The 22312-nt window shown below is 45.5% G+C and overlaps 1 protein-coding gene across 2 annotated transcripts in view; it reads left to right on the top strand.

Moving 5' to 3' along the window:
• Positions 1-22312, top strand: part of PLXND1 (plexin D1) — a 133212-nt gene that overhangs the window by 47742 nt on the left and 63158 nt on the right. For both annotated transcript variants that reach the window (XM_038410807.2, XM_043519807.1), the window contains exons 9-13: positions 10579-10683; positions 13219-13308; positions 14595-14688; positions 18873-19036; positions 21184-21335. In XM_038410807.2, the coding sequence (XP_038266735.1) occupies positions 10579-10683; positions 13219-13308; positions 14595-14688; positions 18873-19036; positions 21184-21335 (605 nt within the window). The remainder of the gene's footprint in view (positions 1-10578; positions 10684-13218; positions 13309-14594; positions 14689-18872; positions 19037-21183; positions 21336-22312) is intronic.

The raw sequence follows: 22312 nt of genomic DNA, 5'->3' as shown, positions 1-22312 counted from the left end.
CTCCTAATAACACAGACTTGGCATAGTCAAGCTTCTGAAATTTAAACTGCAGCTAATTTAAATAAAATTGGCCTTTAGCAATCAATTTATTGGACCTCAAAGCTAAGCTTTTACATTTTGAATTGAATATTTCTTTGGCGCTAGCACTCTGAGCCTTTTTCAAGCTCATTCAGACAGATTCCCCTTGCTTGTTACCTTTATACAAGGACCTCGGACATATATTAGACTTTCCATTTGCTCTTCCAGACTTGACCTCAGAGATCTGATTACTTTCCATTCATGTCCCTTCATACCCTGCCTCCCTTTGTGGAACTCTCTGGAACTCATGTAATTCATTAAAGAAGGAAGGCAGATATGACCGATACATTGCAACTTTATCCTATACAGTTCTTTCCTTATAAAAACAGTATGAAAGGCTTCCTGCAACTGTTGAGTCACAGCCAGTCAAATCGTTCTTTGAGAGTAATACTCATTGCAGATTTAACATTCTTCTCTGCTTGTGACTCATCTTTGAACAGATTTTCCAAATCTCTTAGCAGTTTGTAATTGTTAAATGAACAGTATAAATCTGCAGTCCTTGCTTTTTCATGAATCATTCACTTTGGGCCAGATTCTTAAAAGTTCTCAGCACCCAACATGCTGAGCTCTTTTGTAAATCTGACCCTTTGACTCTTTGCTATTCTGTGTGTGGGACTAGTCACTAAATCACACAACGTTGTTCCTGCTGTTTGAATGAGTAGAGTCCTGAAAATCTGCAGAAATTCACTTTATGTCCCTGGACCATTTTTGCAGATCGTGGATTGGATGCAGATACAAATTTTGTATCCGCGCAGGGCTCTACAGATGAGAGAAGCTTTCTAAAAAGGAAAATAAATAAATGCAAACAGTGACTTAGGCCATGTCTACACTACCACTTATGTCGGCAAAACTTATGTCACTCAGGGATGTGCAAAAAACACACCCCTGATTGACATAAGTTTCTCCGGCATAAGTGGTAGTGTGCACAACGCTAAGTTGGTGGGAGAGCTTCTCTTGCTGGCATAGCTACTGCCGCTCATTGGGGGTGGTTTATTATGTCAATAGGAGAGCACTCTCCCATCAGTAAAGAGAGGCTACATGAGAGATCTTACAGCGGCACAGTTGCATCAGTACAGCTATGCCACTGGAAGGTCTCTCGTGTAGAACTAAGATCCCTGTAAGCTGCGCAGCAGCCTATTTAGCGCTGCGCATGTGCTCAGGGATCCACCTGGGGACCTGCTGCGACCAGAGGAGGGGCGCCCCTTGCCCAGCCCCAATCTAGCCCAGCCCTCTACCTGCCACGGCTAGGGAGGCCCAGACCTGCTGTGGCTGGGGAGCCCCTCCCACAGTCCGGGGCACCGCGGCCTCAGCCAGGATGGCACAACCTGGCCCAGCCCCATCCACAGCCAGGGCAGCCCAACCTGGACCCAGTCACGGCTGGCACAGCCCAGCCTCATGTTCCCGTCCCCCGGCCCGAACCCAGTCCCGGCCTGGACCTGCTAGGACCAGGGGAGGGGTGCCTATTCTGCGTCCCCAGCCCTGGAGCTGCTGCAGCAGGGAGAGGCGCCTCTCCCCACCAGCCCAGGTGCTGCTGCAGGGAGAGAGATCTGGGGGGAGTCCCTGAGCCCCATATCCCCGGTCCCACCTCAGAGCCAGCACCCAAAGCCGGAGCCCTCATACCCCTGCACCCCAACCCTCTGCCCCAGCCCTGAGGCCCCCTCCCACTCCGAACCCCTCAGCCCCACCCCTACCACACAAATTTTGTTATGTACACCAATATGAAAGTCATGTGTCACACATCACCTCTATATTGGTGCACATAATAAAATTCATTCCACACATAGGTTGGGAAAATTAGAGGGAACACTGGTGTAGACATAGCCTTATTCTTGCTCATGTACCACTAGGTAAGTGTATCATGTCCCCCTTTAGTAGCTGGTCTACACAGATAAGAGTCTTCTACTGCTACCAGTAGGGCCAGTGCTGAAGGCTCTGTGTTCTTTTCCCACTGGTGATCAATGGTGAAGTTCATTACACTCAGGAATATCCTTCTTTCCATGTGAATGCAGGTATTTGAATAAACAGTGATTTCCCCCCCAAATATGCATATGAACAAAAACCTCACACTCAAGGGCATTCAAGCAGCTGGCACAATTGGGCTCTTGATACATGCATCAGATGAATTCAGCTCCCCAAACCAGCTGATACTCCACTTTTCTGTTTTAAAAAAAAAAATATTAAGGACCTTTTTCAACAATACCTAGGTTGAATTTAAAATTAAACAGGCCAAAACACCAGCCAATACACTCCAGGGAACAATCCTGCACTGACAGGGAGGGATTGACAACATTTAACCCAACAAAGTCTTTTTCACCTCTAATGTCTGTGTGTCAGATCTTGATGCTCTTGTTCAGTTTTTAACCCCTGAGAGTTTTGCCTGTGCCAGGACTATAAATTAGTCTCAGTCACTGCCGTGATGGATACCTTAGAAATAACATAGCCCGACAGCCTGTGATTCTAAAATTAACCCTCAGTCAGGGATCCATGGACATCTTTCCACCCAATAAGAGATGCAAGTCACTTCCAAAATAACAAACCATCACATCGTGTTCATAATCTTGCCTGCGTAGTGCACAGTCACATACACTGTCCCACAGAATATATCCTGGGTATACAAGCCGTCAGGAACAGTATCCCCGATACTGTCACGGCTAACCTGGTGGCTGAACTTTGTGACTTTGTCCTCACCCATAACTATTTCACATTTGGTGACAATGTATACCTTCAAATCAGCGGCACTGCGATGGGTACCCGCATGGCCCCACAGTATGCCAACATTTTTATGGCTGACTTAGAACAACGCTTCCTCAGCTCTCGTCCCCTAATGCCCCTACTCTACTTGCGCTACATTGATGACATCTTCATCATCTGGACCCATGGAAAAGAAGCCCTTGAGGAATTCCACCATGATTTCAACAATTTCCATCCCACCATCAACCTCAGCCTGGACCAGTCCACACAAGAGATCCACTTCCTGGACACTACGGTGCTAATAAGCGATGGTCACATAAACACCACCCTATATTGGAAACCTATTGACCGCTATTCCTACCTACATGCCTCTAGCTTTCATCCAGATCATACCACTTGATCCATTGTCTCCAGCCAAGCTCTACGATATAACCGCATTTGCTCCAACCCCTCAGACAGAGACAAACACCTATAAGATCTCTATCATGCATTCCTACAACTACAATACCCACTTGCTGAAGTGAAGAAACAGATTGACAGAGCCAGAAGAGTACCCAGAAGTCACCTACTACAGGACAGGCCCAACAAAGAAAACAACAGAACGCCACTAGCCATCACCTTCAGCCCCCAACTAAAACCTCTCCAACGCATCATCAAGCATCTACAACCTATCCTGAAGGACGACCCATCACTCTCACAGATCTTGGGAGACAGGCCAGTCCTTGCTTACATACAGCCCCCCAGTCTGAAGCAAATACTCACCAGCAACCACACACCACACAACAGAACCACTAACCCAGGAACCTATCCTTGCAACAAAGCCCGTTGCCAACTCTGTCCATATATCTATTCAGGGGATACCATCATAGGGCCTAATCACATCAGCCACACTATCAGAGGCTCGTTCACCTGCGCATCTACCAATGTGATATATGCCATCATGTGCCAGCAATGCCCCTCTGCCATGTACATTGGCCAAACTGGACAGTCTCTATGTAAAAGAATGAATGGACACAAATCAGACGTCAAGAATTATAACATTCAAAAACCAGTTGGAGAACACTTCAATCTCTCTGGTCACTCGATTACAGACCTGAGAGTGGCTATCCTTCAACAAAAAAGCTTCAAAAACAGACTCCAACGAGAGACTGCTGAATTGGAATTAATTTGCAAACTGGATACAATTAACTTAGGCTTGAATAGAGACTGGGAATGGATGAGTCATTACACAAAGTAAAACTATTTCCCCATGTTATTTCTCCCCCCACCCCACCCCCCCACTGTTCCTCTGATATTCTTGTTAATTGCTGGAATTAGCCTACCTTGCTTGTCACCATGAAAGGTTTTCCTCTCTCTCCCCCCCCCACCCCCCCACCCCCCGCTGCTGGTGATGGCTTATCTTAAGTGATCACTCTCCTTGCAGTGTGTATGATAAACCCATTGTTTCATGTTCTCTGTGTGTGTATATAAATCTCTCCTCTGTTTTTTCCCCCAAATGCATCCGATGAAGTGAACTGTAGCTCACGAAAGCTTATGCTCTAATAAATTTGTTAGTCTCTAAGGTGCCACAAGTACTCCTTTTCTTTTTGCGAATACAGACTAACACGGCTGCTACTCTGAAACCTGTCAAAAAAAAAAGTGTGTGCTAATGTGTACCCACATTTGAATGCACAATTGCACATGAATATCAGGCTATTTCATGCACATAAATGCCCTTTTGCACATATAGTTACCTGATGTGTGTGCTTAGTTGCAGTGATTGTGTGTGCAAATAAAGACATACACTGTGCTTGCAAGCTGTGCCCTCTTTTATTCAATTATATGGGCCCCTTTTTCATTGGCTCACAATGCTGATTAATTATGGAGAATGTAAAAAGTGTTGCCCAGTGGTGAGAGTGAGGGACTGGGAATCAGACCTCCTGGGATCTGTACCTGCCCCTGACACTGGTTTGCTCTGTGACCTTGGGCAAGTCACTTACTTTTTTCCTTTGTGATTCAGTTTCCACACCTGAAAAATGAAAATAATAATAGTACCTACCAATGAGACTTATTTCCTTTTGGTAAAACTCCTTGACATCCTCAGATGGTAGGTGCTATATAAATGCATAATAATCATTTAAAAGGTTTACGAAGGACTAAATCCGAAACATAAAATTTTCAGAAGCACGTAAATCTGATTTTCAAAAATGACTTGGGCAGTTAGAGCCAGATATTTAAAGGTATTTGGGCACCTAACAATCTAGATAGATGCCTGGTAGGATTTTCAAAAGCACCTACCTCCAATTTAAATACCTTTTAAAATCTGCCCCAAGGAGCCTACATTTCCCTGAAAGTCAGTCAGACGGAGGCTCTGAAGTCACTTAGGTGCTATTGAAAATGTTATCCCAAAAGTGGAAAAGATACATCCGTCTCTGATCTCCTTATTGGTGCTAAATATTCCAGATACATTCAGGTAGAATGCATTTGCTGTGCTGCTGAATGTACCAGGTAAGCACACATACTCCTGAATGTACCAGTGTAGATTCTAATTGATTTCACTGTCCTTGCAGTTGTTGACAGTAGTAGTGCAGAGGAGCTGATTGAGAATCAGCAACCAACAGATTAGTTCTTAATATTTTTAATAATCACCATGTACTTGTACACGGGATATTTCTACTTAAATCCAAAGGAAATTCCTGGGATTTAAAAAAAACAACACATAGCGTTATTGGATTGACTTTTTTCTAAGAAATCACTGCATGGAACCTGCAGCTTTGCTGACAAATGTAGAATTGCACTGAAACTTGTTCATTGACATGAGACTTGCTGGTTCTTGACACAAGGAGAGCAGGCATTAGTTTGCAGAGAAGTGATAATTTTGTTTTCTATGCCTTGGGATGAATTTGAAGCTGCCAAACCACATCCAGAAAGAAATTGGTCATCTTTTTTATTTTTTCCTTTTGATTGATATTTTAGAAACAGACTCCCTTTGAGTCCTTATGCCTGTTCCTCTCCTGCCTCCACAAGGCCTAATGCTTGTTCCCATCCCTTCCCCAGTACTTCACTTGCTCAGAAAGGGAGAGCAGGAAATCACTCTTATGGGTTGCTCTTCAACAGCCTTGAGCCACTGATTGGAAAGTATTGTTAAGAGAATCCAGAGCCAGAACCTCTTACATTTTGGTGCATCAGATAAAATGGGACCCAGATTCAAATTACATCTGGGTTTGCTTTTGCTTTTTGCAAAACCAAAACCCTTTTCACAAGCTGATGTCTAGTTGGCCATGATGAGTGAGCAGAGGATGAAGGCGGAGAATTCCTGAGGGGACATTATGCAGAGCCTTGAAGATCAGGACGATAAGCTTGAATTTGATGAAGTGGAGGAGAGGAAGCCAGTGTAGGAATCCAAAGGGAGTGGAATAACATGGGCAGAAGAGTGCGCAGGGTAGATTGTCATCCTAAACTGTAGGGAACAAAACAAAGACACTTGTCTTACTATCATTATTGTTATTTATTAATCACTAACTGGCGTTAGGGTTGCTTGAGCCCAGGGCTGAATCCAAAGTCCAAGCCCCACCGCATAGGGCTGAAGCCGAAGGCTCAGGTTTTGGCTTCAGTCCTGTGCGGCAGGGTTCAGGTTACAGACCCTCCTGCTCCGCCCGGGGCTGAAGACCTCAAGCTTCGGCTTTGGCCCCACTGCCCCAGGGTGGCGGGGGCTCAGGCGTCAGTCCCCCTTCCTGGGGTCATGTAGTAATTTTTGTTGTCAGAAGGGTGTCACGGTTCAATGAAGTTTGAGAAACCCTGAATTAAACATTTACAAATTTTTCCACATTACATAAAAACCAAGCCCCTGTGGCATTGCTGCTGAGAAGAAAATGCCACATCAGCTCCATACAGGAGCATTTTAAAAATTCAGGCCCTTCTCCCTGATCCAGCCATGAATGAGCTAATCAGCTGGAAAATTCCCTTTACAGTCATTGATGAACAGCAGGAGAAGGGACTGCAGGACAACAAGTTAATCAGCCCTGTGAGAGTATTTATCTGGCAAGCCAAGCTGGTTGCTGTGACATGCAAGGACACACAAGACCAAAGGAGCTTACACATAAATTTTCAGTCCCCAGCTGCATTCGCTTTAACCCTTTTTATTCAAGGAGACTATGGACTGAAATCTCCCTCAAACCCTTTTTTTTTGTTGTTTTTACTTCTCTCCCCCTCCCTCTCTCTCTCTGTTGTTTAATCTTCATGATGAGGCAGCACTGACTGTGCTTGGTTAAGATCAGTGTCCTGATAAAAACTGAAACTCGGTTTCCACAGTCAAACAAACACTTTAAGATAATTCATTGACCCTGAAGCCATGCTTAGAAGAACCAGGAGAGGCACTTTAAATGCTAAGAGTTCCCAGTGCACAGAGAGCTTCCAGACATATGAAAATGTTCAGCTGTGTGTCTTAGTGTTATACAGCCTGATTCTAATTTCACACTGTTGTAAATCAGGAATATCTCCACTGAAGTCAGTGGAGTTACACTGAAGTAAAACAACGGTAAGTGAGAAGAGAATCATGCCCTTTGTTATAAATTATTCTGCATATCGTATCAAATAGTCTGCTGTCATTTACCCAATAACTCCACTGTCAAAGTCGAAAGAATAGTAAATATGGCAGGCGACCAGCTTGGCTTAATGGTGAAATCCTAGCGGATCTTAAACATAAAAAAGAAGCTTACAAGAAGTGGAAGGTTGGACATATGACCAGGGAAGAGTATAAAAATATTGCTCGGGCATGTAGGAAAGATATCAGGAGGGCCAAATCGCACCTGGAGCTGCAGCTAGCAAGAGATGTCAAGAGTAACAAGAAGGGTTTCTTCAGGTATGTTGGCAACAAGAAGAAAGCCAAGGAAAGTGTGGGCCCCTTACTGAATGAGGGAGGCAAGCTAGTGACAGAGGATGTGGAAAAAGCTAATGTACTCAATGCTTTTTTTGCCTCTGTTTTCACTAACAAGGTCAGCTCCCAGACTGCTGTGCTGGGCAACACAAAACGGGGAAGAGATGGCCAGCCCTCTGTAGAGATAGAGGTGGTTAGGGACTATTTAGAAAAGCTGGACGTGCACAAGTCCATGGGGCCGGACGAATTGCATCCGAGAGTGCTGAAGGAATTGGCGGCTGTGATTGCAGAGCCCTTGGCCATTATCTTTGAAAACTCGTGGCGAACGGGGGAAGTCCCGGATGACTGGAAAAAGGCTAATGTAGTGCCCATCTTTAAAAAAGGGAAGAAGGAGGATCCTGGGAACTACAGGCCGGTCAGCCTCACCTCAGTCCCTGGAAAAATCATGGAGCAGGTCCTCAAAGAATCAATCCTGAAGCACTTAGAGGAGAGGAAAGTGATCAGGAACAGTCAGCATGGATTCACCAATGGAAGGTCATGCCTGACTAATCTAATCGCCTTTTATGATGAGATTACTGGTTCTGTGGATGAAGGGAAAGCAGTGGATGTATTGTTTCTTGACTTTAGCAAAGCTTTTGACACGGTCTCCCACAGCATTCTTGTCAGCAAGTTAAGGAAGTATGGGCTGGATGAATGCACTATAAGGTGGGTAGAAAGCTGGCTAGATTGTCGGGCTCAACGGGTAGTGATCAATGGCTCCATGTCTAGTTGGCAGCCGGTGTCAAGTGGAGTGCCCCAGGGGTCGGTCCTGGGGCCCGTTTTGTTCAATATCTTCATAAATGACCTGGAGGATGGTGTGGATTGCACTCTCAGCAAATTTGCGGATGATACTAAACTGGGAGGAGTGGTAGATACGCTGGAGGGGAGGGATAGGATACAGAAGGACCTAGACAAATTGGAGGATTGGGCCAAAAGAAATCTAATGAGGTTCAATAAGGATAAATGCAGGGTCCTGCACTTAGGATGGAAGAATCCAATGCACCGCTACAGACTAGGGACCGAATGGCTCGGCAGCAGTTCTGCGGAAAAGGACCTAGGGGTGACAGTGGACGAGAAGCTGGATATGAGTCAGCAGTGTGCCCTTGTTGCCAAGAAGGCCAATGGCATTTTGGGATGTATAAGTAGGGGCATAGCGAGCAGATCGAGGGACGTGATCGTTCCCCTCTATTCGACACTGGTGAGGCCTCATCTGGAGTACTGTGTCCAGTTTTGGGCCCCACACTACAGGAAGGATGTGGATAAATTGGAAAGAGTACAGCGAAGGGCAACAAAAATGATTAGGGGTCTAGAGCACATGACTTATGAGGAGAGGCTGAGGGAGCTGGGATTGTTTAGTCTGCAGAAGAGAAGAATGAGGGGGGATTTGATAGCTGCTTTCAACTACCTGAAAGGGGGTTTCAAAGAGGATGGCTCTAGACTGTTCTCAATGGTAGCAGATGACAGAACGAGGAGTAATGGTCTCAAGTTGCAATGGGGGAGGTTTAGATTGGATATTAGGAAAAACTTTTTCACTAAGAGGGTGGTGAAACACTGGAATGCGTTACCTAGGGAGGTGGTAGAATCTCCTTCCTTAGAGGTTTTTAAGGTCAGGCTTGACAAAGCCCTGGCTGGGATGATTTAACTGGGACTTGGTCCTGCTTTGAGCAGGGGGTTGGACTAGATGACCTTCTGGGGTCCCTTCCAACCCTGATATTCTATGATTCTATGATTCTATGAAAGGCATTACTCTGGATGTCCCCTGGGGTAACTGAGAGCAGAATCTGGCCTAGTTTGTTGCTGCTGTTTTGCGGTGCAGTTTACATCTCATGAAGAACAGGATGGGTTTGTTATAAAGATCTGGGCTTAGAGTCAGACCAGTGTCTGAGCCATCACTCCCAAGTGAGAAAAAAAAATTGGGCAATGACACAGGATGGTTGACTTTTTAAAATCATTTTTCAGGTTCACTTGGATCTTTAAATTCACCCATACTTTGGCTGGTCCTTCTCTAATGCCTCTTACAACCCTTTATAGCCCCTCACTCTCATTCACACACTCACATATACACTCTCACACTCTGTCTCTCTCACGTGCACACACACATCTAAAATGCCTATGTGCCGAGGAGACCACTGTAAAGTGAAATCTCTGCAGGGGCTTAAAGAAATGTGCAACACAATTTACAAGACATTTTGCTTTCTGCTGACAAGAGGGGGTCTTGGAGGAAGCTTTGCCATTGTACAATGCAGTATGTTTTTTGAGTCTCCCTCTAGCACTTAAATGACTATAATAATGGGACTGTAGTTACAGCCCCAGAGTGGCACCTGATGAGAGCATATGGTTTTGCTTTTGATTTACAAACAATTTTTTTTTACTGTGCAAAGTGAAGAGTTCCAGATTGACAGCCCTGTCATGGGGAGACTGAAGTCCTCTATATAACCACTGAACAGGTACTGAAGGTGGAGCAGCCCTGCAAGACGAGGCGAGAGAGTTGTTCAGTTTTCATTCCCGTTTGGTCTTAGACTGAGACCGCCAGCAAGGGTGCCAGTTAGTGGGGACAGCTGTCTGCTGGGAGCTGGACTGAGGCAACCATCTTGTTGCTATCACACAGCCATCAGATGGTATTGATTTTTGGTCACCACCTTCCTCGGCGGGACTTAAACTGGTGACCCAGAGGTAAAAGGATAGGGTCACATTCCAAGTTCTATGAGCCATGCAGTCTCCCTGATAGCATAGGGTCAGCTTGTGTTTTCACTTTGTTTAGTAGGCTTCAGGCTGACTTTAAGGTATGACTGAAGGTGACATTTTCATGACTTTTCTGTGTTTCCTTCTATCTCTGTGTGATAAGGAGGCTCAACATGCTCACAGGAAAGTTTCCCATTAACCTTTTCTTTGTTTTCTTGTCTTCTAAATTACAGGGCACCACAGACTGTCCACGGATTGTACCTGCCTCGCTAGAACCTATGCCCACGGGGGCTTCTCAGGACATCATGATCTCACTGGCTAATGCTGCTTTTTCCAAGGTAATTGAATTTGTAGGCAAAGCAAAAAGGTTCAAATGAGCTAACCAAGTGATCCTACTGTGGCACATAACAAGTCCAAGAGCCAGGCTACTGGATTCTGCTGAGGGAGTGCCACCCTCTGCCTATACAGGAGTGAAGTCCCAGATCTTCAAAGGTATACAGGCACATAACTCCCATTAAAATCTAGTCCTAAGCAGCTTACCCATTTCCACCTTCATTAAACACAGAAATAGCTGTACTAGCAGAGGACATTCATGAAAAATAGCCACCTGGGTGGGTGGGTTGAAATAGAAAAAGCAAAGGGAAAATTCAGCTTGCATACAGACTTTCTCTAGGGATCTATTATAGTTAATGCCAGACCTTTCATGGCATGCATGCAGTATGTGGATTTATGCACATTGTAAAATATCCACTAGAACAAAATGTTTGGGGGAAATAAAATTCATACTTTTTGTGGATATGTTTTCCATGTTCGATCCTGTGAGCGTGCAGGTGTCTGGCTCTCATGAGGGAATGCTCACCAAGCAGTGTGCTGGGCAATCCCCAGGGTCTTGCTTCTGGAAAAGAAAGAAACACCATTAAAAGGGAAAGCTAACATGAAGACCAAGTTAAGTCCAGAAATATAGGTAGAAAGCCCCACACTAACCAAACCAGCACAGAAATATATTTTAACTTTACTTTAAAAAATGATGTCCCTTTCTGTGAAATCCTTTGGCATGTAGGTGGTTGCATGGGGCAAATGCAAACCATAGCAGTGGCCACAGAGTGATGCATTCTGGGATGTGTTTTAGAAGCCAGGAAGGTACAGAAGAAATAACAGAGGGTGGGGAAATGTAATAAATGCTGGTATTTATGGAAAACTGTCTTGTGTTGTTTTGGGTCAGGTTCTCCAACCTTCATGTGCAATTGTGGGTCTAATTCATCTGCAAAGTTACCACAAAAGCACATGCCAAATGGGGAAATGTACAAACCAATGACCAGTTATCTTGTCTTTTATTCAGAGCGATGAGCAGATCTTGGGCATGTCTTCAGGTGTAAAGGGCTTGGGCAGCAGGCAAGCAGAATCAGGCTGTAGGGCTGTGATGTTAACAAAGCTTCAGGAAAACCTTGTTCTGTACATTACACCAGCAAAGAAAACTGTTCTCTGCTGTAACTTGGTTGCAGTTTCCTGTCTAAGGTCTGGCATTTGTAAATAAGGATGTGCCCCTGTATTGTCAGCAAAATGGGAGAAAATCCGGCTTCCTCTGTGGAGCCACAAGGTGGCTAAAGAGGAAGACATAGCACGTGTAACCTGATCAGCAATGGAATAAACAGGAAGGTTACTGAGGCACCTCAATTCCCAGAGGGCAGCCCAGACGACTACCTTGCAATTTGACTTCCTCACTCCTCCAGTCTGCAAAATCCTCCTGGAGCAGCAGAGCAAGATTAATTCTGCTGCTTTGCTCTTGAAAAGCTCTGTAACTCATGATCATTCCCAGCACAAAGGGGATCCAGGAAGCGAGATCCCATTGCTGCTGCTAGTGAGATTGCTAATGTGTTAACGGAAGAGGGAGAGGGCGCGGATCGGTTTAAAGGGCACACGTTACAGATTGGTGTAATGATTCACAGTGAAAGGATTTCAGCCTCGCTCTTGCTGCCGCACGTGTGCTGCGTGAGTCAGTTGGCTACTGCCATGAATCAGGAGCTTCTTTCACGTTTCAGGCTGTTTTATCAAATCTGTGCGGTGATTTTTAGGGTATATTTAGTGCTCATTAAAAGTGCTGCACTGAGCCTCGGAGATGGGATTTAGTCACACAGGATGCGTACACTAGGAAGACCAGGAGCAGAATTTGGCCTCTGGTGTTATTAGTAACCTAGTGTAGGGAAATTTATTTTTGAAAAATACTGTGTGCCAGATCCTTAATTGTACCATACCTCTGCTCAGCACAGTTGACACAAGGGGGACAAAAGTGGCTTTAAGCCCAGATGACTGGCCATGTTACAGTTTAGCTTAACCAAGACTCCTAGAGACCAGTCTGGCTCTTGCTGTTACTTAGAACAGCCTCAGAGCAAATCTAAATTCCACCCTTATAAAAGCCCTCTACAAGTCATTGTGGTGGCTGAGGATCTCCAGAGTACTATACGCTTTGGCCATGCCACCTCCCACCTCTACTCAAGCTGTGGATTACTTCACTCCAAGGGAGATCTTCAGTTGTCCTATCAGAGCAGCTTTCCTGTAGCAGACAGGGGCCAGGATTTGTCCCTTGTGTGACTTTTAACATGGTGGCGATTAAGCAGTTACTCCCTTTGTTATTTATGATTAACCAGGGTTAATCAGGATCTGTAATCCCCAAATTCAAACCTTTGAGTCCTATTCCAATCTCTGACTAATTTATCCTATTGGTAACTCCACTGATCCATAGAGTTACTTCTGATGTTCACAGGAGAAAGAGATCAGAATCAAGCCCTGCAGCTCCATTCATCTCTGACTCTGATGGAAAAAAATAGAAAAGTATGTTGGTGCAAAAACTCTCTCCTCTTGTCTCTTGCTTTTAGGATACTGTTTTGGAATGTCATTTTGGAACTGACAGGACATTTGAAGCCAGATGGGTGAACACCTCCACCGTTCAGTGCAGCAGTGTCCTGGTAAGTATCTGGGCAGAGAGTCTGCAGGCAGTCTGGGTTTTGTTCCAAACAGGGGCATTTGGATAGGGCCCCTCCCTAATATACAACAAATAAAACACCCCCTCTCCCGCAAACAATGCGGAACTGGAAGAGAAACAAAGCGACTTTTAGCATCGCCAGAGAGATGCCCCAGAGTGCTCTTTGCATATGCTGATGGCTGGGGAGAGCATTCCAGAGTCACAGGCACTCTGCTTCCTGTCTTCTCTGCATTATCCAATGGACTGTCTAGCAGCTCTCACCCCACCCAGTCTCAGGGTTAATACATTGGTTCCCAGCATGTCCCAATACACTTCACTGGCCTCGTTTAGGGAGTTCCTATTACAGGGTTCATCTAATCCTGTTGCTTCTAATCTGCCCATAGGCAATACTCAGTATTGCAGGAAAGAGCATTTTGTCACTTGGGGCTCAATCTTGCAAGGTGCTGAATCCCCTCAACTCCAGTTGGTGTCAGTGTGAGATGAGGACCCTCAACATCTTGTAGAATTGAGCCTTTACAAGGCCTAATCATGTCCCCACGGCAGTCCATGGCAAAAATCCCCTTAGCCTCAGTGGGAGCAGGCTTTCGCCCTGTATCCGCTGAACATATGTCAGAGATTTGTGGAGAGACTGTATCAGCTATGGGGATGGTGGGGAATTTATAACAACTGGGAAGAAAAAGATACTGTAGCTATGGCCTGAAGAATAATCCCATATTTACATACATTGATCTCAGTATCAGCTAGTAATGTCCCCAAAATATCCAAGTTCCCATAGTTTCACTATAGAGTTAGGTGCTACCCCTGCAGAACAGGGTTCTGATGGAAACATTTTAAAAAGAAGGTTGAGGGGAAAGTTTTCCCCTAGTCATATATTTTGGTGGAATATTTTAAAATTTGTAAACAGGGCAGCCTGTTACATTTTCTTGCTCATTTCCACTTAGAGATCAGCAGATACAGGCCCCTGTGTTAAATAATACATCCACAATGGATGGTTCTGCTTTTGCTGAGGTCTCCCTGAAAATAATTGAGGACAGAAAAAATACCCCTCCTTTCCTTTTTCTCTGCTTCCTCTATTAAAGATTGGAGCCTCTCATTCTGAGAAACAATGCTATAAAGTGTATGAGCACTGTTATAATGAAGGATGTTAGTCATCGTGTGTGTGTGTGTGTGTGTGTGTGTGTGTGTGTGTGTGTGTGTGTGTGTGTGCAGGGGGTAATCTGCTATTTTAGTAAATTACATTAGAACATGTTCATTTCTTTCTTCATGTAGCTCCACACATCAGAAAAGAGCCATATCTTCCCGGTAAACCTTCAGCTGAAGGATAAGCCAGACAGATTCATTGACAGTCCACAGATGATGACAGGTTTGGGCTGAAGATATTTTTCACTCTGCTTTAATTTGGTTAGGTTAAAGGCTCCTAAAAACTAACAAGACACTAGAGTCACAAGAGAGAGAGATTTCAGAGTAGCAGCCATGTTAGTCTGTATTAGCAAAAAGAAAAGGAGTACTTGTGGCACCTTAGAGACTAACAAATTTATTTGAGCATAAGCTTTTGTGAGCTACAGCTCACTTCATCGAGTATCAGATGCATTCACACAAATCTTATACACACAGCTTAACATGCATGAGCATGTGTCCACACAGACCACATGTCAGATACATTTACACCCCCCAGACAAACATGCATACACGGCCGTAGACATAAATCCTGCACACACACACACACACAAGATCACCCTCAGGCTAACACCCCAGTTTAGACGGCTTGCTTGTCAGCAGTGTATAGAACAGAACATTCTGAAATAATAGATCTCAACAGAAAATGTGAAGTGTCTCCCAGGGTCAGTGAAGGAATTTAGCTCAAAGGAGATAAGCATAGATGGGGGAGGGCTCTTGCTGAAGCTTTTATGGGAACTGGGATCAACATTCAATGCATTTTAAAAATTCACTTTTAAAAAAAAATCTTGAGAAGGAATAGAATGTGTAAATATAATTCCCCCAGACCCACGCTGTATCTCTGGGAAAAATACAAGGGTTCTTTGAAAAGCTCCTTGCTGCATCAGCAAACTAAACAAGGAGCAAAGAATTCAGATTAAAAGTGCACCGAAAGCAGTGGGGGAGTAGTGGAGCCCTACTCTAGTGGCTTGTCTACTTGATGATGTAATGCGCACCACAGGGGTCTGGTTTGTAAAGTGCACTAACATGTTGCACGTTAATTGGTCCATGTAGACCCTGCTGGTGCGCACTAAAAGTTCCGTAGAGTGCTTTAGTGTAGCGCTGAAACAGGATTATGTTAAAGCACACTAAGGAGCTTTTAGCATGTTCCTGCAGGATCTACATGGACCAATTACTGCACAGCTTTAGTTTAGTGCGTTTTAGTGCATTACCCCATATGTAGACAGGCCCCTAGATTAGGGCAGAACAAGCTCAGTAGACTGGCCTGCCAAGACTTAATGTTCATGTGCTGACTGCCTCCTCTGTCCTGACTCTCTGCCTTTGCCATGCTTTGAACTCTCCAGCTAAACCTGTGTTAATGTTGCATGTAGCATCTATGAGGCAGGTTCTCCTCTCACTTACACCAGCTTCACATCATTGTGACTCCAATGACTTCATTAGAGTTACTTCTAATTTACGTTGATGTGAGAGGAGAATCAGGCCGTTCGCATGAACTATAGTAAGAAGATCCTGGCTAGGCTGAGAAACACTGAAACACATCTATTATAAGCCTGGACAGACAGATTTCCTGGTAGGATATGGCAGGGTGCAAGGAGGCATCTTGCAGGGGAATCAGGCAGTGGGGAAAACATTGAAAACTCAGTATCGGGGGAGCATGAGTGAGAGGTTCCCAGGGGCAGTGTTCCCTGCTGGAGGGGATCAGGATGAAGACGCTTTGATTTCTTGAACTAATCTAGGTGGTGAGTAACAGAGGGAAAGGGACACTGAGCTGGGGTCACTCCTCTTCATGATAGAGGATGAGTCTCCAGATGAGTGTTGTTGGGTTCAGAAAAGACAGAGAGGGGAACACCTGTAGCCTCCTAAATCACAGAGTCCATCAAAGAGCATTGAATCCACATCCATAGTTGCATGGAGGAGTGGTTAGTTTATGCGGCCCAAGTTTGGATTCAAGTTTGCATAACTTGAATCAACTTCTCTACCAACTAACTTCTCTGGTTCCACTCTACCTTAGTCAGATGGGTACATTTGAAACTACAGAGAGGTTTACAAAAGCAAGTGCAGACCAAATGTTTGGGGCCAGTTGTACAACAGTATAACTCTTCTATTGGCCTTGGTCAAGCTACTTTTGATTTTCGCCACTCTTGCTGATTTTCCCTACCTTTCTTTATCAGTCTTTATTCTAAACCATGTTTCTGTCTCCAAAAATATCAAAGAAAGTGTAACCCATTACCTTAGTATTAATAGTGCCCAGTGTGACACACTAACTCAGGGAGCTAAACCAGCAATTCTTGCATGGAAAATAGGAGATTTGCATGCATAATTGTGAAGACTCAATAGCCTAAGCATAGGTGGATTATTGCATTATGTGGGGAGCTGTGAAAGAGCATTAGACCCCAGACAAAAAATTGACAACAATTTTGGTTAAGTGGTTAGAGCAGGGAGATAAGAGTCTTAGGTTCTCTTCTTGTCTCACTTCTGACTTGCTCTGTGACTTTAGGCAGGTTACAGAGGCCTATGTTTTCAAAAAAGTTCATATATTTTAGAGGTTTCCATTTCAGAGTGTTCAGTTTGAGACAGCCAAGGTCTGATTTGGCGACATGCTAAGCATACACAATTTCAGCTGAAGTCAGTAAGAGCTATGCATGCCCCTGGAACCAGGCCCTACATCTTTCAAGTAGGGTGCGCCAAAGCAGAGGAACCCAAAATCAGTGGCACTTTTGAAAAGAGAGCCTTTTGGTACCTCAGATTCTTCTCTGTAAAGGGGTGATGGATCTGCATATGAAGGCTGAGGGGGATTCATTAATTGTGTGATGAAGTTCTTTGATAGTCTCTCTGGTGAAAAGTGCAAGAGAAGTGCCATTCCTGAGTATGATTATTTCTGTGTTTTAGACGTTCCTGCAAACATGTGTGGGTTTGAGGGAATGGGGAAGTGAAAATAGTGTTTCCTGGACATGTCTAACTGTTGATTCATAGGATACCCACATTTCAACGACTAAGGGCTTGAGGCAGAGGTGAAAGTAAGCCGGTATGCCCTGGTACGGTGTACCGGGACCGGCTTTCCCAGACAGCAATTTAAAGCCCTGGGGTAGCGGCGGCAGGGCTGCAGCGGGGATTTAAAGGGCCCCGGAGCTCCAGCTGCCGCTACTGCCCCGGCCCTTTGAATCCCCTCCAGAGCCCTGCTAACGAAACCCTAGTGCAGCAGTGGCAGGGCTCCGGAGGGGATTTAAAGGGCTGGGGTGGTAGCAGCTGCTGGATCCCCAAGCCCTTTAAATCTCCACCTGAGCCCTGCTGCCGAAACCCTGGGGTAGAGGTGGCGGGGCTCTGGCTGGGATTTAAAGGGCCCCGGAGCTCCAGCCACCACTACCACCCCGAGCCTTTAAATCCCCGCCTGAGCCCTGCTGCCTGAGCCCTGGGGTAGTGGCGGCGGGGCTCTGGCGGGGATTTAAAGGACCCCGGACCTCCAGCCACCACTACTGCCCCAGCCCTTTATATCCCCATCTGAGCCCTGCTGCCAAAACCCTGGGGTAGTGGTGGCAGTTGGGATCCCCCAGGGCTCCTCAGTGTTTTAAAGGTCTGAGGGCTCTGGAGCCTTGAGCCCCGGGGTTCCCAGCCGCCTCTGCAGCTGGTAGCTCAGGGGTGATCTAAAGGGCCCCGGGCTCCCAGCCACCACTACTGCAGCTGGAGCCCTGAGCCCTTTAAATCAAGATTTAAAAGGCCTGGGGATTTAAGGCCCTGCCTCTTCCGGTTAAGGCCACACCCCCTGCTCAGGACTCCGGCCTACAGGTAAATCCTCTAGCTTACTTTCACCCCTGGCTTGAGGGTTGAGAAGGTTACTTAACCAGGGCATCAGCTAAGAAAGAGGTGAAAGCACTGTAGGATAATCATTAGGAAGCAGAGATAAGCAGACCTAGTGGGAACAGTGAGTCAAGAAAGCTCATAGCTGCTAAAGGGAAGGAAGGGGAATATAAACATTGTACAGAGCCTTGTAACAATTAGATTTTTGTCACAGAAAATGGAAGCAATATGAATGCTTTGCAGCAGGATGGAGTCAGTTGTGCTGAGCTGCTTCCCATGTGGATACTGAGAATTAGAAAAATGTAACATAAACTGACAAAAGGGTTGTTTTTTTAATGCTAAATCATATTGTAGTGGGAATGAGTGCCCAGTACTTCTGGGAAATCCTTAGGATTACAGCCAAGGCTCCTTCAGCTTGCTCTATGTGCAAACAATCCTGCTCGCCTGTTGGATTTCATATGCTATATGGGTTAATATATATATATTTGGCTTGGTGTTTGATTGTATAAAGCTAAGCACAGTCATGAAAGACCGAAGCTTGGGAACTCACACTGTCTTTTGTCTCCTGTGGTTTAGTGGAGGTCTATAACTGTGCAACTGGAAGCACAGACTGTTCTCAGTGCCTGGGGAGAGAGGACCTGGGGCACCGATGCATCTGGAGTGAGAGCAGCTCCATTTGCAGACTAAACATTGAATCCCCACAAATCCCAGTCATGTGTCCTGCTCCAGAGATTAGGAAGGTAAGACTTGAATGCATCAGAGAGAGCATTCTGCTGGTCAGCATCACTCTATATAATGTAACAAACAACACAGCCCTGAGTTTCAAAACCAAGGGGAAGGTCACAGGTGTAGCATCTACTACCAGTCATTCAGTGTGGACAACTGAGAAATCCTGCTTTATCCTTGATGCAAGATGAGCTCGAGACTGGCAACGTTCTGTTCACCAATTTGTTATGCTGCCCATTCACCTGAAAACTCCAGACTAGCTCCAGATGACATCTAGGTATCATAGGATCCAATCAGGATCACTCTAGTGGAAAAAACAGCGCTTGTCAGACTCTCCAAGGCCATGTGTTGTTTTGGGGAGATGAGAAAATCAAATGGATTCATGCTGAGTGATTTTTCAGAATCAACCAGAAGATTCATTAGCTAGGAATAGCCATTAGAATGGGTACAGATAAAATAATAACCTGCACCCAAAACCCCATCCACACATGGCCTGAAGCTATAGTGAGGTTCACAGTGTCTGGAGCATCTCTAAAACACACTGACATAAAATCACTCAAAGTCTAGATCTGGATCCCAACTTTCCCACTGTTCTGGGATGTTCTGTAATCCTAGGTTTTGATTAGAGATAGGGGACTAGCCACCAACTTCCACTCCAGATGCAGAGTCCCAGAAAAGAGTGTGTGTTCGGGAAATAACAGGATCAACTTCCTGGGAAGGGGCAGAAATCTGGAGAGCAAAGATCCTACGGAAAACAGCTAATGAATCCACCAAAGCAGGGGACGAGCATACAGCTATCCACTCGTAAGCAGAGTGCTGTAACATTGTGTGTATGTATTTTGTGTTTCCCATAACCCATTCCATCTTGTCACTATCATAGACCCAACAGTGGGAAGGGAATGTTCTCTGATGAGCCTCCCCCCGCCTACATATAAAATATTATCAGCTCCTTGCCAAAAAAATAATGGAAACAAACCACAAGAATTCGGGTTTCAGGATGTCACGGGATTGTGATGCTATTTCCTTAGCAGACACTGGGCATTGAATCTAAATCCTCCATCACAGAAACATGCCAGCTTTGCTATAGTGTTTACAGAATCATCCTCAGGAGAAGAACAACAACTGTATAGGGAAGGGGCACTGAGCATAGTAGTGGAATATTATCAGCCATAACCAGCTTGGCAGAAGAAGGAGCCTCCGTTCTTGACCTTCCACCCCTGGCTTACGTCATGCTGTGCTGGCAGCAGCAACAGTGAGGGGCAAGCTGCAACCTCTCCAAATACACTCTGAGAAAGGTTGATGTTACCAGGCAGCTTTTGCTGGCTTTATTTGTTGATAAGTTTGTTAAATGTAAAGGGCCTTTTCTAAGGGCAGTGTATTTAACTAGACCAGATGAATAATGAAATCAAAGCAGCCAAGTGGCTCACTGCAAAACAGAGAGTAACAAAGCAAATCTCCCATGGATATGCAGTAAAATGACAGCCTGCAACCTTTCCGCTGTTTGCAATGGTCCCATCCCAATGAAGCAGGGTGTAATATTCAATTGCAACAAAGTAACAACATGATTCAGTAGGAGGCAGTCTGCTCTCTGACTCATTCAAGGGATCAGTGCCCCAGTACGATATTAGGGGAGGGGTACTTGTTCCTTGGCCAATGTCCAACTCGTTATGTATTTGTTTGTTTATTTGTAGAGCCCCCAGTCAAAGGTCAGGACCCCATTGTGCTAGGCATTGTCCACACACACAATGAAGGGATGGCCCTTGCCCCAAAGAACTAACAGTCTCAGAAGATTCTGCTGCTCCACTCTGTCTCCTAAATTGTTGTGCAGAGTTGCTGTGTTTCTCTCCAGAGGTGGCTGCATTTTCAATGGCAGATGCAGTGATCTCTGTGCCCACAGAGGGCACCAGAGTCACCCGAGAATTGTAAGGTCTTTTTTTTCACAAAGCTCCTGCAGGAAGAGCACACTGAGGTGGCCATGCATGTGAAGCTGGAGTGGCAGAGGCAGGACAGAATCAGATTAAACAGAGTGTACTCACACGCACACATACACATACACATGCACGTGCACACACAAGAACAGACATGACTTTGGAATCAAATCAAAAGGCTTTTCCACAGTTCTGTTTTAACCCATTCCCCTTTTCCTTTGGCTCCTTGGCAGATTGAGCCCCTGAGTGGGCCCCTGGAAGGAGGAACTCTGCTCACAATAAGAGGAAGGAACCTGGGCCGTAGGTTCAGTGATGTCGTTAATGCTGTCAAGATAGGGAGTGTGAGATGTGCACCACTCTGGGACAGATACATGGTCTCTGAGGCGTGAGTAACTCAGGCTGAGCCATTGAAAATCAGGAGATTGTGCATAAGTGTTGTTTATTTTTTCCCTTTTTCAGTTAGCCAATTCCCGCCCCTTCCCCTGTGATGAGGCAATGGCTGGCTGGGTGATGTTGATAGTGACCCATTTAGTTATGCATGCATGCACCTGTAGTGGGGACTGATAGTTACCAGCATTGAGCTGCTTTTCAACCTAATGAGGCAAGGGACTTAGTTTTTCTTCCCAGTGTCTACATGACACCCACCCCTACAATAGGCACTAACTGGCCACTCCTTAGCAGTCTCCACCAAAGACTGAATGGGCCAACAAGACTCCCAGAGAAGGTCTGAGGCCCCTTGGTGGGGGAAGTGTGCACAGCTGCTGCCTGCGGAGAACCTGTTCGGAGACTGAATGGAGAACTTTGCTCCCCCGAGCTGTCAAACCTTTCGCCTTCATTACGCGTCATGTCAGTACTGTCTCACTTCATTATTTTATAGCCTTCCCCATTATCACCTCCAGACAGGCTTGAGAGGAAAGCTGAGGTGATTGTCTCCAGACTCCTTGGGAGTGAAATCCTCTACAAAAGCCTCAAAGCCCCTTTTCCCCCAGCCAGTTTCCAACAGAGATGGTTATATTAGACTATGAACCAAGGTCTTGAAGAGCAGCAGGTCAGACAGCCCAGAGCGCCCATGCTCTGAGGCAGAGTCTCCTGGCACCAACAGCTCCATGCCTGATTGACAAAGAACTAGATTTTTCCCCTCATGCTGGACTAGCTGGACACTACTAATGAGAAGCTCCACCCATGCGCTGCTATTCAGCTGAAAGCAAGAGCAGGTACTAGCTAAATAACAGTGTCTTCTAGGGATCCCTGTACAAGGCCCCATATATCTGTGAGACCAGTATTGTTTGTTGAACCTTTGGCTGCGTCTCCACTGAGCTTTTCCTTGAAATATCCCTCCGCAGAACTATTGTTGGGGCAGCG

The sequence above is a fragment of the Dermochelys coriacea genome, chromosome 7, assembly GCF_009764565.3.
Source record: "Dermochelys coriacea isolate rDerCor1 chromosome 7, rDerCor1.pri.v4, whole genome shotgun sequence".
NCBI classification, from domain to species: Eukaryota; Metazoa; Chordata; order Testudines; family Dermochelyidae; genus Dermochelys; species Dermochelys coriacea.
The sequence above is the reverse complement of the archived record's forward strand: the minus strand, read 5'-3'. Positions and strand labels throughout refer to the sequence as shown.